The 22820-nt window shown below is 38.5% G+C and overlaps 1 protein-coding gene across 1 annotated transcript; it reads left to right on the forward strand.

The window, feature by feature from the left end:
* The first annotated feature begins 1916 nt into the window (after positions 1 to 1916).
* On the forward strand, positions 1917 to 17247 carry LOC139731826 (uncharacterized). The gene is made up of 13 exons (XM_071642702.1): positions 1917 to 2065; positions 2610 to 2659; positions 3035 to 3134; positions 3709 to 3797; positions 4466 to 4580; positions 5334 to 5477; positions 6446 to 6685; positions 7900 to 7989; positions 11615 to 11680; positions 14022 to 14110; positions 14871 to 14929; positions 15635 to 15726; positions 16951 to 17247. The coding sequence occupies exons 1-13, from the start codon at positions 1991 to 1993 to the stop codon at positions 17245 to 17247; spliced, it is 1506 nt and encodes a 501-aa protein (XP_071498803.1). The 5' UTR covers positions 1917 to 1990.
* The last annotated feature ends 5573 nt before the right edge of the window (positions 17248 to 22820 follow it).

Below are 22820 nucleotides of genomic sequence, written 5' to 3' on the forward strand. Positions count from 1 at the left end.
TGTTAACATGACAGTCATCATACATCTTACACAATGCAAAACATTGCAGCTTAAAATTTCATTCATGTTCAACTTGACTTTAGCGTAGAGCAAAATCAAACAAACAAACAAAAAACAAAAAAGCTAAATCTATATTCAAGTTAAATGTATAAGACAAGAAGGTCATGGAAATTTAAAGCTTTATGGACATTGGTAAAATAAGTCATATTTAAAGTACCCAGGTATTTCAAAGTAAATGTAGCATTTCATTAAATGAAAATTCAAATTCATTGACACTCTACATTACTGTATAAATTGCAAAGAGGGCTTGAATCAAAATAGCACAGCTTACAGTGTATATCATGTGAGCCTAACTACACAATACACGTTCAGAACAACAGCAACAATAATTAAAACAAAACAATGCAGAATTGATACATATACTGCATAGGGAAAATTATAGACATATTGATAAAAAATGGACCTTATTCATTGTACGATAATGTCAAATATAGCAACTGAGTAAAATATGTTTATACTATAAAAAGAAAACTTTATAAGTAGGCCTTTTTGGGAAAATCATTCCAATTATGTGAAACAGATGAGATGATGTTATTGCCTCACAATTCTTTTTTTTCCCCAAGAAAGCGAAATTGAGAGTTTGTATCCATTGCATCAAATTGTTGCTGTAAACTTAACAGAGTTTTAATTTCACCTAATTCTAAAGTTGCTATTTAGAAATGATATATAATCAGTTTGGTCAATATCCTTTACATGAAAGACTGTTATGGTGAGGCGATAAGTGAACATATATCCTAATCTAATCAGATTTGTGATAATTCGTGAAATTTGTTAATTCAATTCCAAAATCGTCTATTTCAAGCACTTTGTACCTAAAAACAAACAAACAACAAAACAGTAATTAGGCATATGAATATTAAAAATAAATAGTTTGCTACTAGTATCTTGAAAATCATGAACTACAAAAAAAAAAAAAAAAAAAAAAATACCGTATGTCGGATGCTGCCCTCTGCCGTTTGACGACGTAGCAATGAACGCCACCCCATTCATTCACGCTTTACATTTTTCTACATTTTGTAGTCGGTGTCTGCTGTCAATGACGTTATGTCTGTACCCGGTGGCCTGTAAATGTTCGAACTAGCAAGGTTATTCTCATTATCCTTTCTTTTATATCTACTTCTAAGTATACGTCTGCAGTTAAGCTGCAGGAACATTTTATTTCTTTCGAGTTGATTAAAAATTGATGCATCGTATACATTTTAAGAGGATGTTGCGAGCAATAGTCCCACTTATATTAAACGGCTGCATGTTTTTGTACTGGTTGTGCTCTGTTCTGATAACGCCTTTTTATTCACCTTTACGTTGTACAAAACGGCGAACTCATCAGGAGTACCGTCTCTGCCTGGATCTGCTTTAATACATAATTTGCATACGATTGGAGTTGTAGTCACATATTGTACTGTAGGCCTAACGTTACTTAAAATGATTCCACGAGGTGTGTCTATTTTATTTTTACTTGTGTTGTGACCCGTGTGATGGTCTCACGCCAGCATCCACAGTAAAATTAGTAGTAACAATCATTTCTCAGACAAGGTTGAGGCTATGGAAATAGCTAGCAAGGCATTACACAATCCTCACCTAGCTAGAGACCACATGTAGCTGCATTAAATTTACATTGGAAGAAGACATTGAAATTTAGGGAACAAATAAAGTCAATGTTATCACTCTAAAATGTTTCTGGTCTAGATCGATGCATGCACAGGATGGATATAAATTTATTTCCTAAATTCAAACAAAGAGCAGTCATCTATTCAGAACCTATCGAACATGTCAATCTTTTGATGTGATGTTTGCACTCTCACAGGAGACAGATCTGCCTTATCTTTTCATTTTGTAAGTATGCAAGATGGCAAAGCCGGGGCTTGGTGTAAAATCCTCCAAGCGTGGGAGGAATATTGTCACGGGACATCTCGAGGGCAGGGCAAGCTCCATGGAACTTGGAGAACCAGCTAACAACCCTGACAGTGGCAAGGCCAGTGTCATTAATTTGGAAAGGCAACTCAAGGTAGATCCTGTTGTCCTCAGTATGATTAACTTTAAAGTTAAAACTAATATTTCAGGATTTATATCTGTGTGATTACATTACATACCTTTGAAAGTACATTCGGACATTGTGTTGAAAAGATGATTGAACAAAGATATTGACTCACAGACTAAAAAAGAAAAAGAAAAGAGGAATACTAATGTGTATAAAATGCACACCTGGAATGTCATTTCAGATGAAGACTGGTTTTCATCCATTGCTAGAGTCAATTACTAGCAGCCCTTTGTCTTATAAGAAGTGAAAATCTTGATAAAGAATTGCAAATGAGTTTAAAGAATAGATAAGGGATGAGGAATTGATTACTCTATAATTTCTTTATTTTTATATATTTTAAGACAGTTTGTTTTCCATCAATCAGTTTTGTTGATTGTGCATTTCTCATCAAAAGGAGCTTTGTGTGTTTATCAAGTCTTGCTGTAGGTGAAATTCTACATGGGAAAAGTACAAGTTTTGTCATTTCTCATTCTTAATTATGTATTTCATTCCTTTCTCATCATGACTGAAGGATCTGAAGGAAAGAAATGAAACACTGGAAAAAGAGCTTGAAAATGTGAAGTAAGTATACTTTGTAAGTAAGCTAAATATTGTCTTCATATGTTTTGCAACTGTGAACGTGTTGTTGTGTTTGTTGTTTATATGTTTAATGTGTGTTGTGTTTATAACACAGGTTACAACATGTCTCTATGCTTTTGGCTAAATTCTATGAGGTCTTTAACACACTCTACATTCTGCTAGTATTTTGATAACTATTCCTTACTTTTTTTTTTCTAGCAGAGCCTGAATTTTAAAATAACTGCAAGGGTTTTGTATGCTTCACAGTCTTACAGAACATACTGTCTTGTTTTTTGTCATAAAATCAATTACTGCAATTACACATATATGTGCATTCACTCATACCATTTATTTGTCTACTCACGCATGATTCCACAGGAGTATGTATGAGCAGCTGGTTGCAGAGGGACCAGCCGAGCAGTACAGCGAGAGAAGAGTGCACCTGCTCAAGGCGCAAGTGATCCAGCTGGAAAGACAGGTTAGGAGACTCGGCATCGGCCTGTGGGTCTGAACTATGAGAAATGGTCGGCAAGCTGAACTTCTCGTCACAGAGGGCTTGTGTAATTGGGACTCCAAATTAGTGGTTGCCTTATGGCCTCTGGGCAATGAAACATGAGTGCTGCTTTGCAATGCCTAGCTGTCTGATTACAAAGCAATTACTTCTAGCTTGGGTTACAGATAATGCAAGTGACGCATTGTATATACAAGATCAGAGCCATGATACTTTAACCCGTTGATGACGGACTGATTTTGCTACAACACGCATTTCCTGTAGACACCTGCCCGAGTATACTCGGGACTCGTCAACGGGTTAACTTTTGTAACTTTCTTAGTATACAATTCTATATTATGTTGTTAAAAAAAAAATGAACTTACATGTTTGTATTTATGATACGCATAGTATTGACCCCACATGGAAGCATGATGTCTTGTGAAAACATGCATATTTTCAAGACAGATTGGAAGTAAATGGGCAGTTACTGGGATAAAACTAAAGTCATACCGTGTGGTGCAGTTGACTGACACAAACTTACTTTGTTTCCTTGTTTCAGGTACTGATGCAGGCAGAGGGCTTGAGCTCTAGATCAAGAGTTCTGTTTGAGGTGGAAAATAATCTGCAATCTATTGCAGATGATCTCAGGTGTGCTGTTATTTTTGACCCCTCACTCATGATGTGAAGATATTGATTAGCTTGATAACGTACGACTAAAATCATATGCTTTCAAATGTTGCATGTTAAACTCAAACAAAGATAGATTCATCAAATCTGTGCCAATTTTTGCCAAAGCATACTGTGTTTCATGTCAAGCTTTTTTTCCTCACTTTGCTTGACTGCAAACTTTTGCAGCATGCCAGTGATGTAATAAGTTTAGATGTATTATATGCTGATGTATGAGTTGTCAGTTCACTGTGTCCAATTCTCATATCCATAAGGATTGAAGCCACAAATACAAGGATCCAACCCCAATGAGAGAGTTTTGTCACCTGACTGAAAACTATCTACACTTCTCTGAGGAATGCATTTCTAATAATATATATTTTTTGAAATCTATATTCAAACTTGGCTTTGACTGCTGCTGGCATAAGGCAACAACTGGGGTATTTCCAATTATATTTTCATTGCATTACAATCCAACCCATTTCTTTGCTAAATTTCTTTACTGATACAGTGAGTGTACTTGCCATATTCAAGTCGTCAGAATTTATTGCAGTGCTGACATACATACTACCTTTATTGTCTAATATGAGAAAATAAAACAAAGACCAGTAGTGACTGAGTAGTTATTGTCCCATTCTGTCTGCCCACAGAGAGCTCCTATCAAGTGAGGTCAAAGGTCCATCAGTCCCAGTTCAAAGGTCACAGCTCACCACCATGATAGAAACTGCAGAGTCAGCCAGGCTTAGACTATACAAGAATCTGGAGGTGAGCGGGGAGTAGTGCACACACACACCAGAATCAGCAGTAAGCAGTAGCAGTGGAGAGGAAATGTCATATGTTTGAACTTAGTATTCAGTAGACATCCATAGGGTGCAGTAGAGCTATGTACCTGGTTTGATTATTTACACCCTATCTCTTGTGGATTTTTTTGCCAAAGAAGCAAGAGAGATCTGCACTCCTTATTAAATTTGAGAAGTCTGTAAGAAATCACAAAAGTGCATGATCACCACTTTTTGCATTCATGGTCATTGTTGGTAAATAGTGTTCTACTTTGGCACTCTGTCTACTGCTTTTTAATTCATTGTTATTAATGGTATTTTTGGCACTCTGTCTACTGCTTTTTAATTCATTGTTATTAATGGGTTTTTTTGGCATCATACTCATTGAAGACATTATGATTGCAAACTTGCATTCCTTAACTTCTTGATACTCCCTGTTATTGTTCTTGTCAATATGTGTTCTTTGTGTTCTCTAAACATGGTATTTTGTGGTGGTTTATCATGTTGTAGCTCCATGTAGAATTCTGCCTTGGCACTAAGGGGTAAGCAATGCATGAATGATAGTGAAAATTGAAAAATGTGCAATATGTTGTATTCATGTTCAATTTGTACTCCTTTTCAAACTGTTTTTCTGTTGGTCTCCCCAAACAATGATAATATTCATGTTTGAAAATGAAATTCCCTAAGATTTCTATCCATTCACATAGAACCATCTTCTCAAACTATATCTGACCTGCAGAGCACCAACCAAGAAAACATGGAGCTGCCCCTCATCTTTACGGGAGGTTTCGCGAAACACAAACCGCATCCATACGACTGCAGGCCTGTTTCTATCATGGATGTCTGCAGTGGAAAAATAGACCATCTCAATTTGAAGCATGTAGTGAGTGTTGCCAGTTTGAAGCATATTTTCAATTTAATTCAATTTTTAAATTCAATTCAATCATATCCTATTTCTATCAAACAAAAAGAAATGCATACTACAAAGTAGGCATTTGTCAATTCATATTGTTAAACAATTTGAAAGAAGGACAAGTCATAAAGTATTTATAATACCAAATATATATTTACGAAAAGATATATAACAAGGAAAGAGTGCACACGTGCAGTGAGCATTGTCATTCGGGCAAGTTCTGTGCTTACTGCAAAATGCTGGATTTCCCTTTCCCAAATGGTGGGACCTTGAACTTTATACAGTCATGTCTATAGTGAAGATTTATCCACAACAGTGGTATACTGCCACGTAGCAGCTCAAAGAGTACATTCGCTTACATATTTTGTGATTTTATGATACATGAATAAGACACTTTGTAAAAGTTAAACTAAAGACAGAACATTCAATGCATTCCGATACACAAAATGAAGAGCTTATGAAATAAATTGCATGTATAATTAGTCTATACATATATTCCTGCCAATTCCCTTTTCCTTTGCTGAAAGTCTCAGAAAGGTCTGCAGTTCTTTTATTCATGCAGTAATGTAGAATGCATTTCTCTGGGTTGGGGGGAAAAAAGAGCTCTTTGATCTAATGTTATGGTTTTGAGCAATATTTGTGTTTTAACTTTGGTGCTCATAAGATTGACAATTTTCACCTAACCTTAGTATCAGTGCATGTATGTAAGTTTGGAGTTGTTGAGAATTTGAGTACCTTACTATACTGTTTACACAATTTGATATATGAATATACGTTCCTATTTTATCATGCACTCTTTTGCACTTCATTCTGAGTGAACTTTGTTTCTTTAATTTTTTTTTTTTTAATATCAACCATGTGTCATAATATTTTCGATAGTATTCAATCTAAATGTTGTTGCTTTTTTTTTTGTCTGTTTATTCTTTTTTTAACCAAAGGCGAAGTTAGAATCTAAGCTCTTCAGTCTTCACCACCAGCTGGCGCTGCTCTCTGAGTCCCTGAAAATCTCTCTGCCGAGGAATGATGCCGAGGCCCGGTCGGTGGCTAACCCTTACGCTCACCTCCCTTCAGCCTCGGGGGAGAGGATGATGGGTCTCCTGGTCAAGGTTGACCGTTTGCTGGCTGAGTGCTGTCAGGACCTCTCGTCTCTGTCCATCCTTGTACCTGCTGCACCCTGGGTAAATTCACCCTCTGCATATGTATACATCTAAATGTGAATATGTACTAACTGAATTATCAACTGTCTATCTGCCCAGTCAGCCAGCCAGCCAGCCATCCATTGATGTGATTATGTGTGTGTTTTTATGTGTGTAATGTTTAATGAAGCAGTTTTTATGTGTGTAATGTGTAATGAAGCATTTCTGACATTATTCTTATTTAATGGGCCTAATTGCCATTAAATGTAACTGATGTATTCATAATCATTTATAGATACCTGTAGCATTCCCTTAGGACTAGTTGCAAGCTGCCCAGTTCACCTGCTTCATTCAAGTGCATTTTAGTACATTATATCTAGTTTGCATGCATTTATTGTTGCTCTGTCAGGCAAGCTTCAGACAAAGTCCACTGGTTGTCAAGAACAGCTGTCATTAGGCTAGTATGCATGGCTTATGAGTACATCCAATTATGTGATACATTACATGGCCGGTGCCACAGTTTCAAAAGTGGGGGGACCCACTTCCGGGTTTCATGAGCTAACAAGCAAAAAAAAACAAAAGGTCTTCAGCGCGGTGCACCTTTCTCACTCCACTTCAGGGTTTCTTAAGCTGACAAGCATAAAAAAAAGGTCCCCAGCGCAAAAACAACGGCCTTACCGTGCTCAAAGTGGTCACACCCTATGTATTTCTATGTAAGGTTGGAAAAAAAAAGTTGGGGGGGGGGGGGGCTGAGGCAAGGCCCCCTAGGTCCACCCCCCCAGTTCTGCCGGCCCTGTATTAGTCCATCATATATGATGATCGTGACAATTGCATGAGATCGCCCATTTATTGTCTTTCATAAACAGTCACACTATATCAATAATCTTTTTTTTTTCTGCTGTCTTATGTTTTCATAGATGAAGAAAAATGCTCCTTGGAGGGTTTTTTATATTTTTTTTAAGGGGGTTTATCCTTTGTGAGTGTTTCTTTAAGGCTGCTCTCTGCTTTTAACATGATGGGTTTGACTTAGCATCAATAGGTTGCTGATCGTAACTGTTTGTTATGATCAACGTCAGCTAGTGTGTTTTTTTTTTTTTATTCAGGAGAACTTAAGCCAGTCATCCAGTAGGCATGGTTTTTTTTTTATGCAATCAATCATGTACTGAATGTCTACCTCTTATTAGCAGAGTGAAGTGTAATTCCCTCATTTCAGGTACCTCGTATTGATGGCAATGCTCCATTTTGTCTCTTTGCAGCCGCTATTAACCAAGTCGATAGCCCCAGAAGTCAGTGTTGATAGTGTCCTGGCAGCCCTGCCAAGCTTTCCCAGGAACAAACAGCAGCAGGTAGGGGAAACTCACCCAATCAAGTCTTGGGTGAATTTTACGGCAGGAATCATCATGTAGCTATCATTAACCCGTTGAAGAATAGTCCTGAGTATATTCAGGCTGATGTTCATAGGAAACATGGTGTTATAGCAAAATCAGCTTGTCCTTAATGGATTAAATTTGCATATATGTTTTTATACCCCCGCCAAACGACGTTTGAAGGGGTATATAGGAATCAGCGGACGGTCGGGCGGTCGGGCGGTCGGTCGGGCGGTCGGTCCGTTGCAAATCATGCGTCGCGAACTACTTCCTCAGTTTCCAACCGATTCCCATAAAACTTGGCACAGATGTGTGCCTTGGGTTGTAGATGTGCAAGACATATTTTTTGACAGTACCCAAAAGTACGTTGCCATGGTAACGGCATATTATGGGCAAAAATGGGTACAAATCTTGCGTCGCGAACTCCTCCCACAGTTTTTGATCAATTTTTATGAAATTAGGTACAGATGTTCATCTTAATATGTTAATGTGCAAGACACATATTTCCGCAGTGGCAAAAAGTGCGTTGCCATGGTAACGGCATGTTATTGGTAAAATATAGGGCAAAATGCTTCATGGCAAAACTGCTTCATCAGTGTTCTTCCAATTCTCATGGAATTCATATTGAATGTTTGTCTTAGGATATAGGTCAGCATGACACATTTCTTGACAGTGACAAAAAGTATGTGTTGTTTGAAGGTTTGCATGGTGAGGTAAATGAGGAAGAAAGATTTGCGGTGACACCATGTGTATGTAGTCCTTAATCGGATCGCTGTTTGGCAGAAGAGCCTAGAAAGAGGAGAAACGAAGAGGGAAGCGACATATGGGGGTTGTGAGGAGGGCAGAAAGTGAAGAGTGGGAGACAGTAATGGGCTAGAGGTTGAAGTTGCACTAGTGGAGACGGTAGAGAAAGGAACACAGAGAGTGGTAAGGAAGAATAGTGTGAGAATCAAGTAGGATGTTCGGACATCGTTAGAAGGGGAAAGATGAAATAGAAGGGAAGAGGAAGAGGAAGGAGTTGAATGTTGGAGAATCATGGAGATAGGAGAGAGCAGTAAAGATTCATCAAACCAAGAGAAGAAAAACGAAGTCGGCGAACAGTGTGACTATGGAATGCGGAATCAATGGAGAAAGGACGAATAATCCCTCGAAGGAAGGGTAAGTAGAGGAGAGATGAGAATATGTTGATAGAAGGGAGATAGAGAGAGAGAGAGGCGGGGGGGGGGGGGGGGGGGGACAAAGAAAAGAAGTAGAAAAGAACAAATTGAAATTCAATACGTAAATCAGAGGGAGCTAGTATGGATCCTAGAATGAAATGCTGCTGAGAGGGAGAAAAAAAATGGAAAGGAAAATTGATGACAGTTAAGTCCTGAAAAGGTTCCTGTGGGAGAAAAGCAAAAATAAGAAATCAAAATGAGGTTAAAGTGTAGACCTGAGGAGAGAAGACAAGAGAAATAACCGGTGGAGAAATGTGTAAATTAAGTAGTGGTCCTGAAAAGGACCGTTGGGTTGTATGGAAGGAAGAAATAAAACAAAAAGAAGAAAGAAGAGAAGAGAACAGAAAAGAAAAGAAAAGATAAGTAGTGTAGAAACAGACAAAAGTGTAAGAGAGAGAGAGAGAGGAAAGAGAAATGAAACACTGAGTAAAGGTGCTAGTGAAAGTAGCGCAAGAAATCTAGTTATAAGAATAACTAGGAGAACCGAGGAACTTGACGTTTCGGGCAGATTGACTGTCCTTCGTCAGAAAAAAAGTATGTTGCCATGGTAACAGCTTACATATTATGAGCCAAAATGATGGCAAATTTTGTGTTGCAAACTACTTCCTCAGTTTTTGCCCAATTTCCATGAAACTTGGTACAGATGTGTGCCTTTGGTTGTAGATGTGCAAGACGCATTTTTTGACAGTACCCGAAAGTACGTTGCCATGGTAACGGCATATTAATGGCAGAAGATCAAGGAAAGATCTTGCGGATTTAACTACTTCCTCAGTTTTTTGACCAAAGCTTATGAAATGTGGCACACACCTTGATCTTAGTGGGAAGATGTGGAAGACATATTTTTCGGACGTGTCGGAAGCTGCGTTGCCATTGTAACGGCATATAAATGGCAGAAGATCAAGGAAAGATCTTTCGGATTGAACTACTTCCTCTGTATTCGACTGAAGCTCATGAAATGTGGCACACACATTGGTCTTGGTGGGAAGATGTGCAAGACATATTTTTTGGACGTGTCGGAAGCTGCGTTGCCATGGTAACGGCATATTAATGGCGGAAGATCAAGGAAAGATCTTGTGGATTGAACTACTTCCTCAGTTTTTGACAAAAGCTTATGAAATGTGGCACACACAATAGTCTTGGTGGGAAGATGTGCAAAACATATTTTTCGGACGTGTCGGAAGCTGCGTTGCCATGGTAACGGCATTTAAATGGCAGAAGATCAAGGAAAGATCATTCCTTGGGTAAGACTGTCGTCACGGGGCGGGGGTATTAATCACCTTAAGTGATATTTCTAGTTTTTTTCTGCATATAGGAAAAAGATTACATGGAGCAATCTAAATTCATTAAATATGCACAAAATCATGAATAAAACTACCGAAGTTTGGGCATTTGAGACACAAACAGTGACTGCAATCTTCCCAATTGTGTTGCCAATTTGAATATTGGGACTCATAGATTTTCTTAGCTGTCCTACACTTTATTTTTAACAAAGCATTTTATCATATTAAACAGAATTTTGTCTCTAACATTTTGTTGGTTTCTGTGTAGATTATCTTTATTTTTAAAAAAATATGCAATTAGTTATGCACTAATCATGTGATATAAGGAGTGCTTGACTTCACCTTGTGATGCCCATTGATTCAATGGTCAGCCTTTCTTGTTTCCTTACTGTAGATATCTCTTGTAATGTATTGCAGAAATTATTGTATTTTTTGATTGAATGCTTATTTAAGGGACTGTACAGTACTGGTTGAGATGAGAGTTCAACTTGTAACGTTTTGCGAGATATTTAGAAACCACTCTATGAAATGTTAAAAAGCTTACAATTCTAAGGGGAATCAAAAAGAATCTAAAGGGAATTTGATTAAAATCGGTTTTGAAATGGCTGAGATATCTAAAAACAAGGTAAAACAAAGAGATCCTTATAAAAATCAAGGCATGTCAATTTTATTGTGATCACTTTTTTGGATATCTCAACCATTTTTAGGCCAATTTTCATCAAATAAACATTGAATCCTTCTTGAAATTACATGCTCTTTCATTTTTCATAAGAGGTTTCTCATTATCTCATCAAAAAAATTTTATAAACCTAAATCCTTACCTCAACTAGTACTGTACAGTCCCTTTAAAGGTACAGGAAAACGCATGGTGCAGAAGATTTCATATACCTTTATTGTCACCATCAGAGTTGGGAATAAAAATGTCTGTCAACTCCTTTAAATGTCCTCACAACAGCAGCTGTGTAAATTTCTTCTTTACGTTGGGATTACATCACAGTGGTGGCTTGTGCCATAACAAATCTCATAATCACAACGTCATTGACAAAGGCTGGAGTACCCATTTATATCAGATTGATTGTATTTCACTGATGTTTTTGTTTGGATCAGGTAAAGTCTGTGATTGAAGCAGCTATCAAGGCAAGTAACTACTCCAGAAGAGTCTCCAAAATGGAGGTAAGTTGTCTTCACAAAGGTTACTGCAATCAGACAGTTATGTGATTTTTTTTTTTTTTTTTGGGGGGGGGGGGGGGGGAGCTGACACCTTTTTTATGCCTCCGCCACGAAGTGGTGCCGGAGGCATTATGTTTTTGGGTTGTCCGTCCGTCCGTACGTACGTCCGTACGTCCGTACGTCTGTACGTACGTCCGTCCGCTTTTGTTTACGCGATAACTTGAGTAATATTGACTGGAATTTTACCAAACTTGGTCCAAGTATAAAGTATGATGGGGCAATTATTTGATAAGATTTTGGGTGAAATCGGCCAAAGGTCAAAGGTCAAAGGTCAAGGTCAAATCATGAAATTGTATCTGTTTACATGATAACTCAAGACTGGATCGAGCAAATTTCACCAAACTTTGTCGGAGGATGATGTATGATGGGGCAATTACTTGATAAGTTTTTTTGTGAAATCGGACAGAGGTCAAAGGTCAAAGATCAAGGTCAAATCCTAAAATTTATCTGTTTACGTGATAACTCAAAACTGGATGAAGCAGCTTTCACCAAACTTGGTCCAAGGATGATGTATGATGGGACAATCAGTTGAGTAGATTTTAGTGACATTGGCAAGAGGTCAAAGGTCAAAAGGTCAAGGTCAAATGCGAAAAATGTTGCTATTTCCCCCATGTCTATGCAATGCCCAAAGGTATTTTCTTGAAACTTAGTGTAGACATGTACTACTGCATAAAGATTCTCCAAAGAGAGTTTCATGTTATAAGGTCAAAGGTCAAAAGGTCAAAGGTTAGGTGAAAATGTTGCAATATTACTTTTCTCACAAATGGTTCAATGTATCTTCATGAAACTTGGTGCATACGCATGTACTGACTGGCAGGGATTATCTAGGGAATTTAGGGGTCGTGGGTCAATAGTCAGGAGGGTCAAAGGTCAAGGTCAACTCCTCAAAATTTTACTATTTTCCTCATATACTAGTATATGCAATGCTTGCATTATTAGTTTTAAAACTTAATATATACATGCGTTACCTAATGGAGATTCTCCAGGAAATTTTCAGCCAGAAGGTCAAAGGTCAAAGGTTAAGGGTCAAAGGCCAGGTTTCAATGCCCCCCCCCCCCAAAAAAAAAACAACAAAAAACCAAACAAACAAACAAACAAAAAACAACAACTATTTTGTACTGTAATTACACTCTTTCTTCATACCTTGGAAATTACTCAATGCATAAACTTATAAAAGGGTCCGTCAGAAGTCAAGTAAAAATTCTCAATTCCCTAAATATGTGTACATGCACTCTTAGACAATTATAGCAAACCCTGTTCAAGGAAAGTGAACATTCAAGATATTTCTGTCAAACCTGTCTTTTCAATATTTTGCCAGTTTTATATGAAACTGTCATCACACATTGTGAAGACATTGTACTATACACCTATTGGGAGAATCATGCATTATGGCGGAGGCGTCAGTCGCCATAGCGACATTTCTAGTTCCATATATGAAGTCTATATATGAAGTCTAGGTTATTCGAACCATGTCAGGAATTTGCACACTGCACGCAGAGAAAAAAAGGATTGGAATATGTCACTGATTGTGTAAAAATATATGTCAAGCTGATAAACAAGAAGGAATCATATGAAAATGAAAACAACAGATGTAAATGGCTGAAAAAGGTATTTCAACCAAGTAGGCAACAATACCATCTTTTCAGTGGTTTGAGCCCTTCATGCAAAGGTGAAGGGAAAGAGGTCAAGGTCATATGTCACAGAAATTTTTCTTGAAACGTCAAAAGATGATTCATTCTCTTTTAAAAGTGGGAAAATAAGAGGCGGCATTTATGCATCAATAGAAATGGCCTTCCCATGAGCTTGGTCAAACTGCAAGTGTAAAAGTGGATTATACCATTATGTTCGTTTTTGCTTTATTGTTTCGATACAAGTGTGTACATTGACATATTAAAAAACAATCCTTGCCAGTGGCAGTCATAGCTCTGGACATTATATACTCTTATGCACAATATTTCGAACTTTGCAAATTTTGCGAGTCGTCCTACATTCACAATGTTAACATCTTACAAAAATATTGCCTTCAGTAACATAAGTATGTTGTATACTGGCATTGTGTCTGAGGTGAGAATTCACCGATTTTCATCATCAGCAAATAAATGATGCTTATTTCTAATTCCGTTACTGTCGTACAAGTCCCAATTCACAAAATACATAGCATACATAGTGCCTGGCTCTTGTGAGAACTGCCTTTATACAGATGCATTATCATATTATGACATCGTGACGTTGGATATTGCAAAACCACTGTTTTTTTCTCTCCGTTTTGTGTCCATATGGGCAGGCCAAAGCTTGTGCAGAAGAGCTGAAATTCCACCAAGCACTGTACGACCTCCAGTTCAAGTACATCCAATCTTTGTATGATGCCGTCAGGTATGCAACGACCACAAGTAGTTTTGTTGCTGTTTTCTTTGGTTTTTGATGTCATTTGGCATTCCGCCCTTTTTCACTATGGTGTTTTGGTGTTTGTTTAAACAGCATTCTCAAGGAAAAGACTCTTGACAACTGATATTTCCGATGAACAAACTGTATGAATGCATGTAAATGAAAGTAATCAGTGTTTGAGATATGGTATTATTGCAATGAACAATTTGTGTTTATCGCTTGATTGAATGTGAGTTGAGCTTGTGTCAACGCCTACCAGTAGTTTAGATCCATGTTGTGTGTTACGGATACTTGTGGCTAATAGATTTTGATTTGTCATGACAAATTTCATTTCTGCTCAAGAGAATGCATTGTAGGTAGTACAGGTTGAAGCTTTGCTTCATCAATTGATATACTGTGAAGTGATTATGCAGTGCTATGAGGTTACCCTAGAGATTTAGATTCAAACATGTTGTTGCCGTTCTTTTGTGACTGTGACTGAAAGGCTCTGTGTCCATGAAGAATAGCAAAATGTAAACAGAGCATATGATATAAGCTCAAGATATTCATATTAATGGAAGAAGATTGGCCGCAATTCTTCACAATTTACAAAACTGAGGTATAACAAAAGTGTACCAGTGCAACTATTAAACTGTTCTTTGAGTCATGGCCAGAAATATGGCAATGAGATTAGAGAAAACAATCCTCATGAGTGAAAGACTTTGCTTTTATTTTTTCTCTTCCTTTTTCATCTTATTGATCGTCACAGAGAGTCATACATGATGTTTGAAAGCAGTATCCAGGACACAATATGTACACCCATGAAAGGTATGTTTTACTGACATGGACAGGAAAAAGTCAGCTGTTGCATGTGTTACTTTGTAAAATTCCAGTAAGGGCCTGTGTGATTAAAATCAATTTGTGATGAAAAAATACATATATAATATTTGACATGAAATGTGTTTGAAAGCCACAATTGGAGTCTGTGAAAAGCGGAATTCTGTCTGTAGTTGGTGAGGAAAATGTAAATTTTACTTTGATGCTGAAAGAGCAGAGACCCAAGGAATCTCATTGTATGCTAAACATTTTCCTGCTGTATACAGCTGTCAAATCTATAATCATCTGTGAAAACACTCAGCATTTTGAAAGGATGCCTGTAGAACTCTTCATGGCGTTACATTTTAGTGGTTGTTGTGTTGTCACTTGTTCTAAAAACACTTTGGCTTGCCCATCTAATTCTGACTTGAATTTTTGTAGAAAAAGTTCATGACATGTTCAGACAATGAAAAAAGCAGACCAGGTTGATCTATTTCCTTGATTTGCCTGAAGACCCAGTCACAAACTGTGCAATCAAGTATTTTCCTTTCAGATGCTATCATGGTATCCTGCTGGAGGTAAACTGAATTATATGCATGAAAATTGTTAAGATCATGCCACAAGTACATTCCACAGGCATCAGGTGGAAGTTAAATGGTTTCGGCATGCAGGGGGCTAATGTAGTTTTGTTTTGTTTTGTTTGTATTCCACGACAAGACGTGATGACGCACTTTGAGCGGCTGAGGGAGACAGCGTCCGAGGATGCCCTGCGGCAGTTTCTGTCATCATTCAAGTCGCACCGGCAACAGGTGAGTGAGATAGAGTGGGACTAATAAGGGATTATGACTTCCACTAGGAAACCAGGAAAACACCCCAAGTCCAATAAACCAGAAGTCAATCTCTTTGTTCACACATGTCAGTGAGTTTTTGTGACAACCCCAAAATGAGATGACTTCCCCTCCAGCTACTGTGTGTGAATGCTCTGGACGAATTAAAGCTCACCCCCACCCCTGTTCCCGTCAAACTCGCTTGGTTTTTGGTAGTACTTTCTTGTGCAATCAACTTCAGATGAGCACATGATTTACAGTATGGTTGGCAAGAACTACTTCCTATGTAAACAGAGTGCATTTGTTTTCTAACTATACACCCAACGCATAGTGGTGACTTGAAAAAAACAAACAAACTGAAATGTATGAATTGTTCCCCCTACATTTTAGGGAAGAGTGTGAACACTGGACTGCACGATTCAGGAGAGAACTGACTAGACTGCCATGGAAGGAGAGAGAGAGGCAGCAATTGTCTCATCAGTTATTGTTGTGATGTTGAAGTTTATATAATCTACTCATACAGCATTGAAGCTGTGGAAGAGTCTGCCTTACTTTTCTTTTCAACCATATTCATTCTTTATATATATCATTTGTCAGATTTTGTCCGTGTTGAAAAACAAGGCTACTATGAGCTACTAATCCATTAATAGAGAGCGGGTGGAGTAGAATTGAGACAATAGAGGCCTGAACTTTTGATCCTAGCAAAATGTTCATCAGAGGCAAAATGACAAACATAACCTTTTATGTTCGTCATTTCGCCTCTGACAAAGACTCTGCTAGGATGAAAAGCTCTGGCCCCTTTTGACTCAAATATTATTCGTATTAGAAAGGGTTGGTCTGCCTTGAAGCATGCCTCTAATGTGTAATGTTACTTGAAAAAAGCACACAAAGAAAATTAATCTAGTATTTTACTATTGAACGATATGTGATTTCGTCTGTTCTGTGTGAAATCACAAAGAATTGACATTGACTTTCCCCCTGATAATTGATTGGATTGATTCCAAAATATGTGCAGCAGTGTTCCAGTTTTGCACAACCTCATACAGATATTACACTCCAAATGCGCATATCAGACTTACCTTGGCAATGCTGCTTATTGATATTAAAGAATCATAATTTTCTCACAATTTGCATCTTTTCACCATTACCTCATGATCATTACTATATCTATTAAGTCAACCATTCTGCCCCATTCATACCAACAAGGTCAATGCTGCCACTGAAGGACTCTCAAGATCCAAGGGCAGTGGAGCTGATGCCATCTCAAAGCACGGCGAGCAGTTCCTGGAGGCAGTCAGGGTCGTCGGTCAGAGGACGGCAGCGGAGAGGGACAGGCTGGCCGCAGAACTGGACGAGGTCAAGCGCATGAGGGACGAACATCTGAAGGAAGGACTGGACGTCTTCAGACAGCACGAGAAGAAGGAGGAGGAGGAGGAGGGGGACAGAGGGGAGAAGGTGGAGAAGGAGAAAGAGGTGCAGGGGGAAAGGGAGAAAAAGACTTGAGAAGGAGGCAGATGATGGCGCAGCTCCGTCAGTGTGGGCGTATGGTTTACCCCCTTACGACTCCACTCTTTAGGGTCAGATCTGTGGGTTCTCCAGATGTCTGCATTGGGATGTGCTGTGAGCTGGAGTGGAAGTACTGTAAAAATGGAAATTTTCGCGGTGTTGAAATTTTCGCACATTTCGCACAACCAGAAACTAGCGCGAAAATAAAAGCACACAAATATTTTTGCTTGCCATTATTCCCGTACTTAACTGTCTTGATTCCGCGGAATTAAAAACATGTAAAACTCTTCTTACCGGGTCGAGCGCGAAAAATTAGTCACGTGAAAATATCCACTTTTACAGTAGCCAGGCAGAGGGAAGCAAGCTGGAGGAGGTGTCATATCCCACATTCACACGGGTCTCGCATTGTGGGGGGAAAGTCCCGCACCGCAGCACTTTCCCCTCCAAAGTGATAGTGTGGATACTCACTGGGTCTTCTCTCCATATCTCCTGCAAAGCTTGTCTGGTCCGGGAACAAAATTTGGAGGGGAGAGTGACCTTTGGTTATAGTTGATAGTGCCAAGCTGTATTCATCAAATGTGACCCGCGACAACGGTTTCAGGCAAAAGTCGCAAGAGCAAATTCCCTCCTAGGCGGGGTACAAAGATTTTGACCATTATTTTTGTCGATTTAGGTTTTTTGCAGAAATCGAATCTTTGATATGTTTTCTACATCTACACTAAATTTCATAGCATAAGACTAGGTTTTTCCTATCGAAAATGGAATTTTAAGCACCCTATGTTAGATCGCACTCGTCAGTTTCGAGCTTCTTTCGAACGCAGTGCCAATATCCCAAGGCGTTGCTATGGCGCAGGGTCTCGCATGCGATTGGCTGGTGCGTCGCATACATTTACATAATTCGGCTTTTGGAGACACCAGTTGCAGCGTTTGGGGAAATGCTTTGTCCACGCGTGCACGATTACATGCTCCATTGTTCTTGCTATAGTGGTTTATATACGCTTGCTCTGTAGTGCGTGCTCTTTGTTTGGCTTTCTATCCAAACTACTAGTATTCTACCGCAATGTTCAACAACGGAAGTGAAACAAAAATCATGTAGCATGACATAACCGTGTGAAAAGAAAACTAGATATTCTCAGATTTGTCTACTTGTACATGTAGTAAAAATTATGACAGCAGATTGACTCAGTGGAAGGGAGATGAGAGGAAAGGAGCGGTCACATGCGACTAATTATATTCAAATACTACACGTCAAGATCGCACCAAACTAACGAGTCATGTTTGTTTGTTTCAATTTAATTAGCACCACCGAACAAAGCAACATTATGCATGTCTTGTAAAAGCAACACAAACAGGAAGCGTGACCCTTGCCAGCACTGGCAATTTTCTGCCTTCAAAAGGGTCGCCAATGATATAGACAAATCAACCACAATGACAACGCGATTTGTAAATGTGTGGATTCGCCACCGCTCCTGTTACATGCACACGGTCATGGCGAGTGGATGCCATTGCGTAATGCGTGCACCAAATACACATGTACACATACACCATACAGCTGTACGTGCAATTATCGTATTCCCCATCTTGAAAGACGTATTGTAAACAAACCCGAGCGAAACGCATTGTTTTTCGGCTCCATACGCTAAGCTCCGAGGAAGGTGCCCGGGAAATTTGACTCTCTCAGTGAGCCAATCAGAAGGCGATGTGGTTGCTAGAGGCGGAGCTTAACATCGATTGGCACCATCGTACGGATGGGTGACTCTCCCCTCGCATCGCCGCTCCGACATTGTCTTTGAGAAAGAGGTGAATCTTCAAAGCCTGTTTTCTCGCAATTTTGTCAGGCTAACATCTTAAAAAGTGCATTTTATTTCTCTTTCTATGCCCACTTATGGTGCCGAAGAATACAAAATGTTTTATATCAATGCAAAGCTTAGGAAATGGGCAATGTGATTCAGTGAAAAGATGAATTTTCAAAATTTCCGACTTTTGCCTGAAACCGTTGTCGCCGGTCACAAATGTGTGCATGCACAGACATTAGTATCAAATGGCAGGGCTCACCCCAAACCCCAATTGCCCCCGCAGCTCGGGGACACTTGAGATAGGAGTGTGGACGGTCAGTTGTAAAAAAGAATCAGATCTCTCCTGGCTGTTCCCGTGATGCGAGACCCAGTGTGAATGCAGGGATAGAATCACTCCAGAGTCTGGGGACTTCTTCCTTCTCCTCCAAGCTCAAAGTCTGACACTGTTGTCAAAGATATCGTTACCATCATTGTGCCTTTCAGTGAACAGTGAAAGTGATTGTAACTATGATTGTGCTGCAAACAACTGATATAGCCTTGTATTCAAATGCCTACAGTACGAACCTCACATATGTGAGGTCACCGACTGGTCAGAAAATGCTAGCCTCAGAAATATCTATTCATAGAAATCCCACCTTTCATCTCCTATCTACTATTGCTGCAGTATGTTATATATTCTGCTCTGATTTTGTGTTTAATGGCAAAGTTATTTTCAAGACTTGCATACACATGGAGTATTTATTGAATTGAATTGAATTAAATTGTGAGTTTGTATACGTGGCTGCTTCATAAGCAATGCATAGTTGCAAGGAAGGATAGTGAGGATAAATTATTATCCTCACCCTACTAGGGAAGAAGTGTTAGTATTTGATTACTATCTACATCTATATCTAAAAAGAGCATTGCTTAGGGTGCTAGCATTGTACAGTTACATGTGACACAAACATTAACATATTCACAACTGTTCAAAGTGTGTTAGGGAAGTTTGCAGTACATGTGTTCTGTACAGCTATAGCTCAATCGTGCATATACGTAGGGGAATAATATGTTTAATTTTGTAAGGTGACAGAAAAACCTTTGACATGTTTCTTACAAAGGACACATTCACCATGTTAGGAGGGATTTATGAAGAATATATTATCATTATCATGAAGAAATTGTACCTCATGATCTAGAATAATGTATGCAAGTGATATGTTTCTAGAATGCCTCCCTCTGTAATTAAAGCTGCCTTTGCTTGGTTAGGCGTGTATGTATAGACATATTGTGCTGGTGTCACCGACTACCAACACTGTCAAGGTATGTATGTGTATGTGAATATGTGGCTGCAACATGCTCAAAAGCCAGTAACATGCTATGCAACATCCTCAAATAATGACAACATGCTCAAAATAATATGTAATCAGCATGTGAAAAACATGTGCAGAGCTTAAGAAACATCAAACTACTTAGAAATTTTTTGTACAAGATGTGAGACAGAAAAATTGAATGTATAAGCAGGACAATGGGAAATAAGATGCAAAATATTGTGTGCCACGGGCTCGTGATGTGAACTCTGGGCACATACAATATCTACTGCTTATTCTCACATTCAGAGCTTGCAACAGTGGTTGCAGTGGTTCTAGTTGTGAACCACCTGGCTGTGTGTTGTGTGCATGTCTTGCACAGACATGTACTGGGGGTAAATACTGTATTCTGGCACATTGTCAAGTTCACAGTTGACTTTGAAAACTTTCAAATTTTCAAAAATGAAACCTACCCGAGTATGTGGCACGTGCAGTAGCAACAGACTTGGCCTTGGCATGGGGGTTCATTTCATATGTGAAGCATTAATGGTGTGCTGTGAGTGAGGTTCTCCTATTAGAACATGCATTCATTGGAGTAGATATAAAAGTTGTGGTGTGTGGAGAATGCAGTCTACAATGAAAGTGAAACATTCTCGTCTGACCAATCGTAATTTTTATTATTTCTTTTTTTGGTGGTTGTTGCAAATGGATCAAGGAGATTTTCAGTCTGAAACATGACAGAATAACGTCTTCACAGATTTCCCACTAAAGAAAAAAGAAATTACTCATACATTTGTATCTCCGACCAGTTTTCACCAAGTCACACGCACAGATATGTTTAGGATCCTGTAACCAGTACATTCAGTGCGATCAGTGCCGATAGTCTTGATAGTTATTTGTGGTAGGTTTGCTGTAGAGCGTTGATATCAGGGTTTGCTTCTTAGTTTGGTTTCTTCCAGAAGTTAGGAAGAGCAGATATTGTGGTATCAAAATCAACTCTTTTCAAACCTGTAGTGTCTTTCATGTTTTTGATGAGGTTTCATTCAAATATCTCTCCTTGTCTTGAGGAGAAAGAGAGAAATGAATTAATTCAGAAATGTGTGTGTTCAGATTCTCAGCCTCGTGTGATAGAGATCAAGTGCAATTATATGATATTCTTTCATTCCATGGAATGGAATAGAAATGTGTTTGCCTTTGTTGTAATGATTGTGAATTTTATTTAATTCATCTGGGTCCTGTTTCATAAAACTTGTTATCAGTAACAACTGCCACATTTCTATGGCAAATTTGCTCTCAGCCAATCAGATGCAAGGATTTCAGTAGCTTGTAACAACTTTTGTAACTTGATATTAATAACAAGTTTTATGATACGAGGCCCAGAAGTCTGTCATCTATTGTACATGCAATGAAAATAAAACTAATTCAGAAAATGACTAAATGCAGTCATAATTGTGTGGTTGCCATGATTTATGCAATATTTAATCCTGAAGACTGTTGAGACAAATGAAGATGTAGATGTAAGAGTTTGGGTTGGTAAGGATGAGGAAAAAGCCAGCATGAATATTGAACAAAAATCCCCTTGTCTTGGGATCAGGTTAGAAAAAAATATGTTTTAAAATATTGTATACAGGTAAATTTTTGATTAAACTGTTCATCAATCTTTTAAAGCTTGAATTTGCAACATAACATTGAATGTGTGGGTTTTTTTTATATATTAGACCACATGCCACATACCCATATCTATGTTGTACTTTGAAGTTAACTTGATCTTGAACAATCTTTGTGTTTTGTCATTTTTCTTTACCAGTTCTCATTTTGCCTGTTCTCATAGTTATGACAACTAGTTTGATAGCACAGTCAACTACTCGGAATATGACACTGCTCAATGCCTGTCTTATAAAAATTTCACTTCCAAATTATGTACTTGGGGTAGAGACTTATGCTATGGTGACTATGAAAGCCTTGAGAATACCAACCTCTTCAATTACCAGGGTTGAGTGCATTATGTGTGAAAAATATTGCATTCCCTCCACAAGTACAACTAGTGTTTTGATCCCCATGTTAACCCCTGTGAGAAAGTGAGCAGGCTGAATGGAAAATTGGATAACAAGTGGGTTGGATGGCATGGGGGTACGTTGGCTACAAAGAATAATTAGTTTTGATGTCATGTAACCACATTCCATGTACTGAAACACTGAATGCTAATTCTTTTCCCAGTGATTCTCACTTCACACAATTTGTGTAAATCCTTCCTCATCTGAATTGCCTACATTTTCATGGTCACATCAACAAGTTTCTCCTGTCAATGTTACCTTCATCAAGCACTTTTATCTGGTAACTCCATCTGCAAATTTTACATTATGCCTTCCAAGGAAGGCATAACAATTACAAATTACAAAACCTTGCAGTTTATGAGAGGTCATTTCCCCACATCTGATATTTAAGCACTAAATCTAAACCACAAATTTAGTGTAAGCCTCTTCCAGGA

Source organism: Diadema antillarum, unplaced genomic scaffold (genome assembly GCF_040938485.1).
Source record: "Diadema antillarum isolate AM-2024a unplaced genomic scaffold, OU_Dant_1.0 seq00000386_RagTag, whole genome shotgun sequence".
NCBI classification, from domain to species: domain Eukaryota; kingdom Metazoa; phylum Echinodermata; class Echinoidea; order Diadematoida; family Diadematidae; genus Diadema; species Diadema antillarum.

Coding starts and splice junctions, on each gene's coding strand:
- LOC139731826 (XM_071642702.1), top strand. CDS start 1,991: ATGGAACTTGGAGAACCAGCTAACAACCCTGACAGTGGCAAGGCCAGT. Junction 4,581..5,333: donor GACTATACAAGAATCTGGAG/GTGAGCGGGGAG, acceptor TCTGACCTGCAG/AGCACCAACCAAGAAAACAT. Junction 7,990..11,614: donor CCAGGAACAAACAGCAGCAG/GTAGGGGAAACT, acceptor TGTTTGGATCAG/GTAAAGTCTGTGATTGAAGC.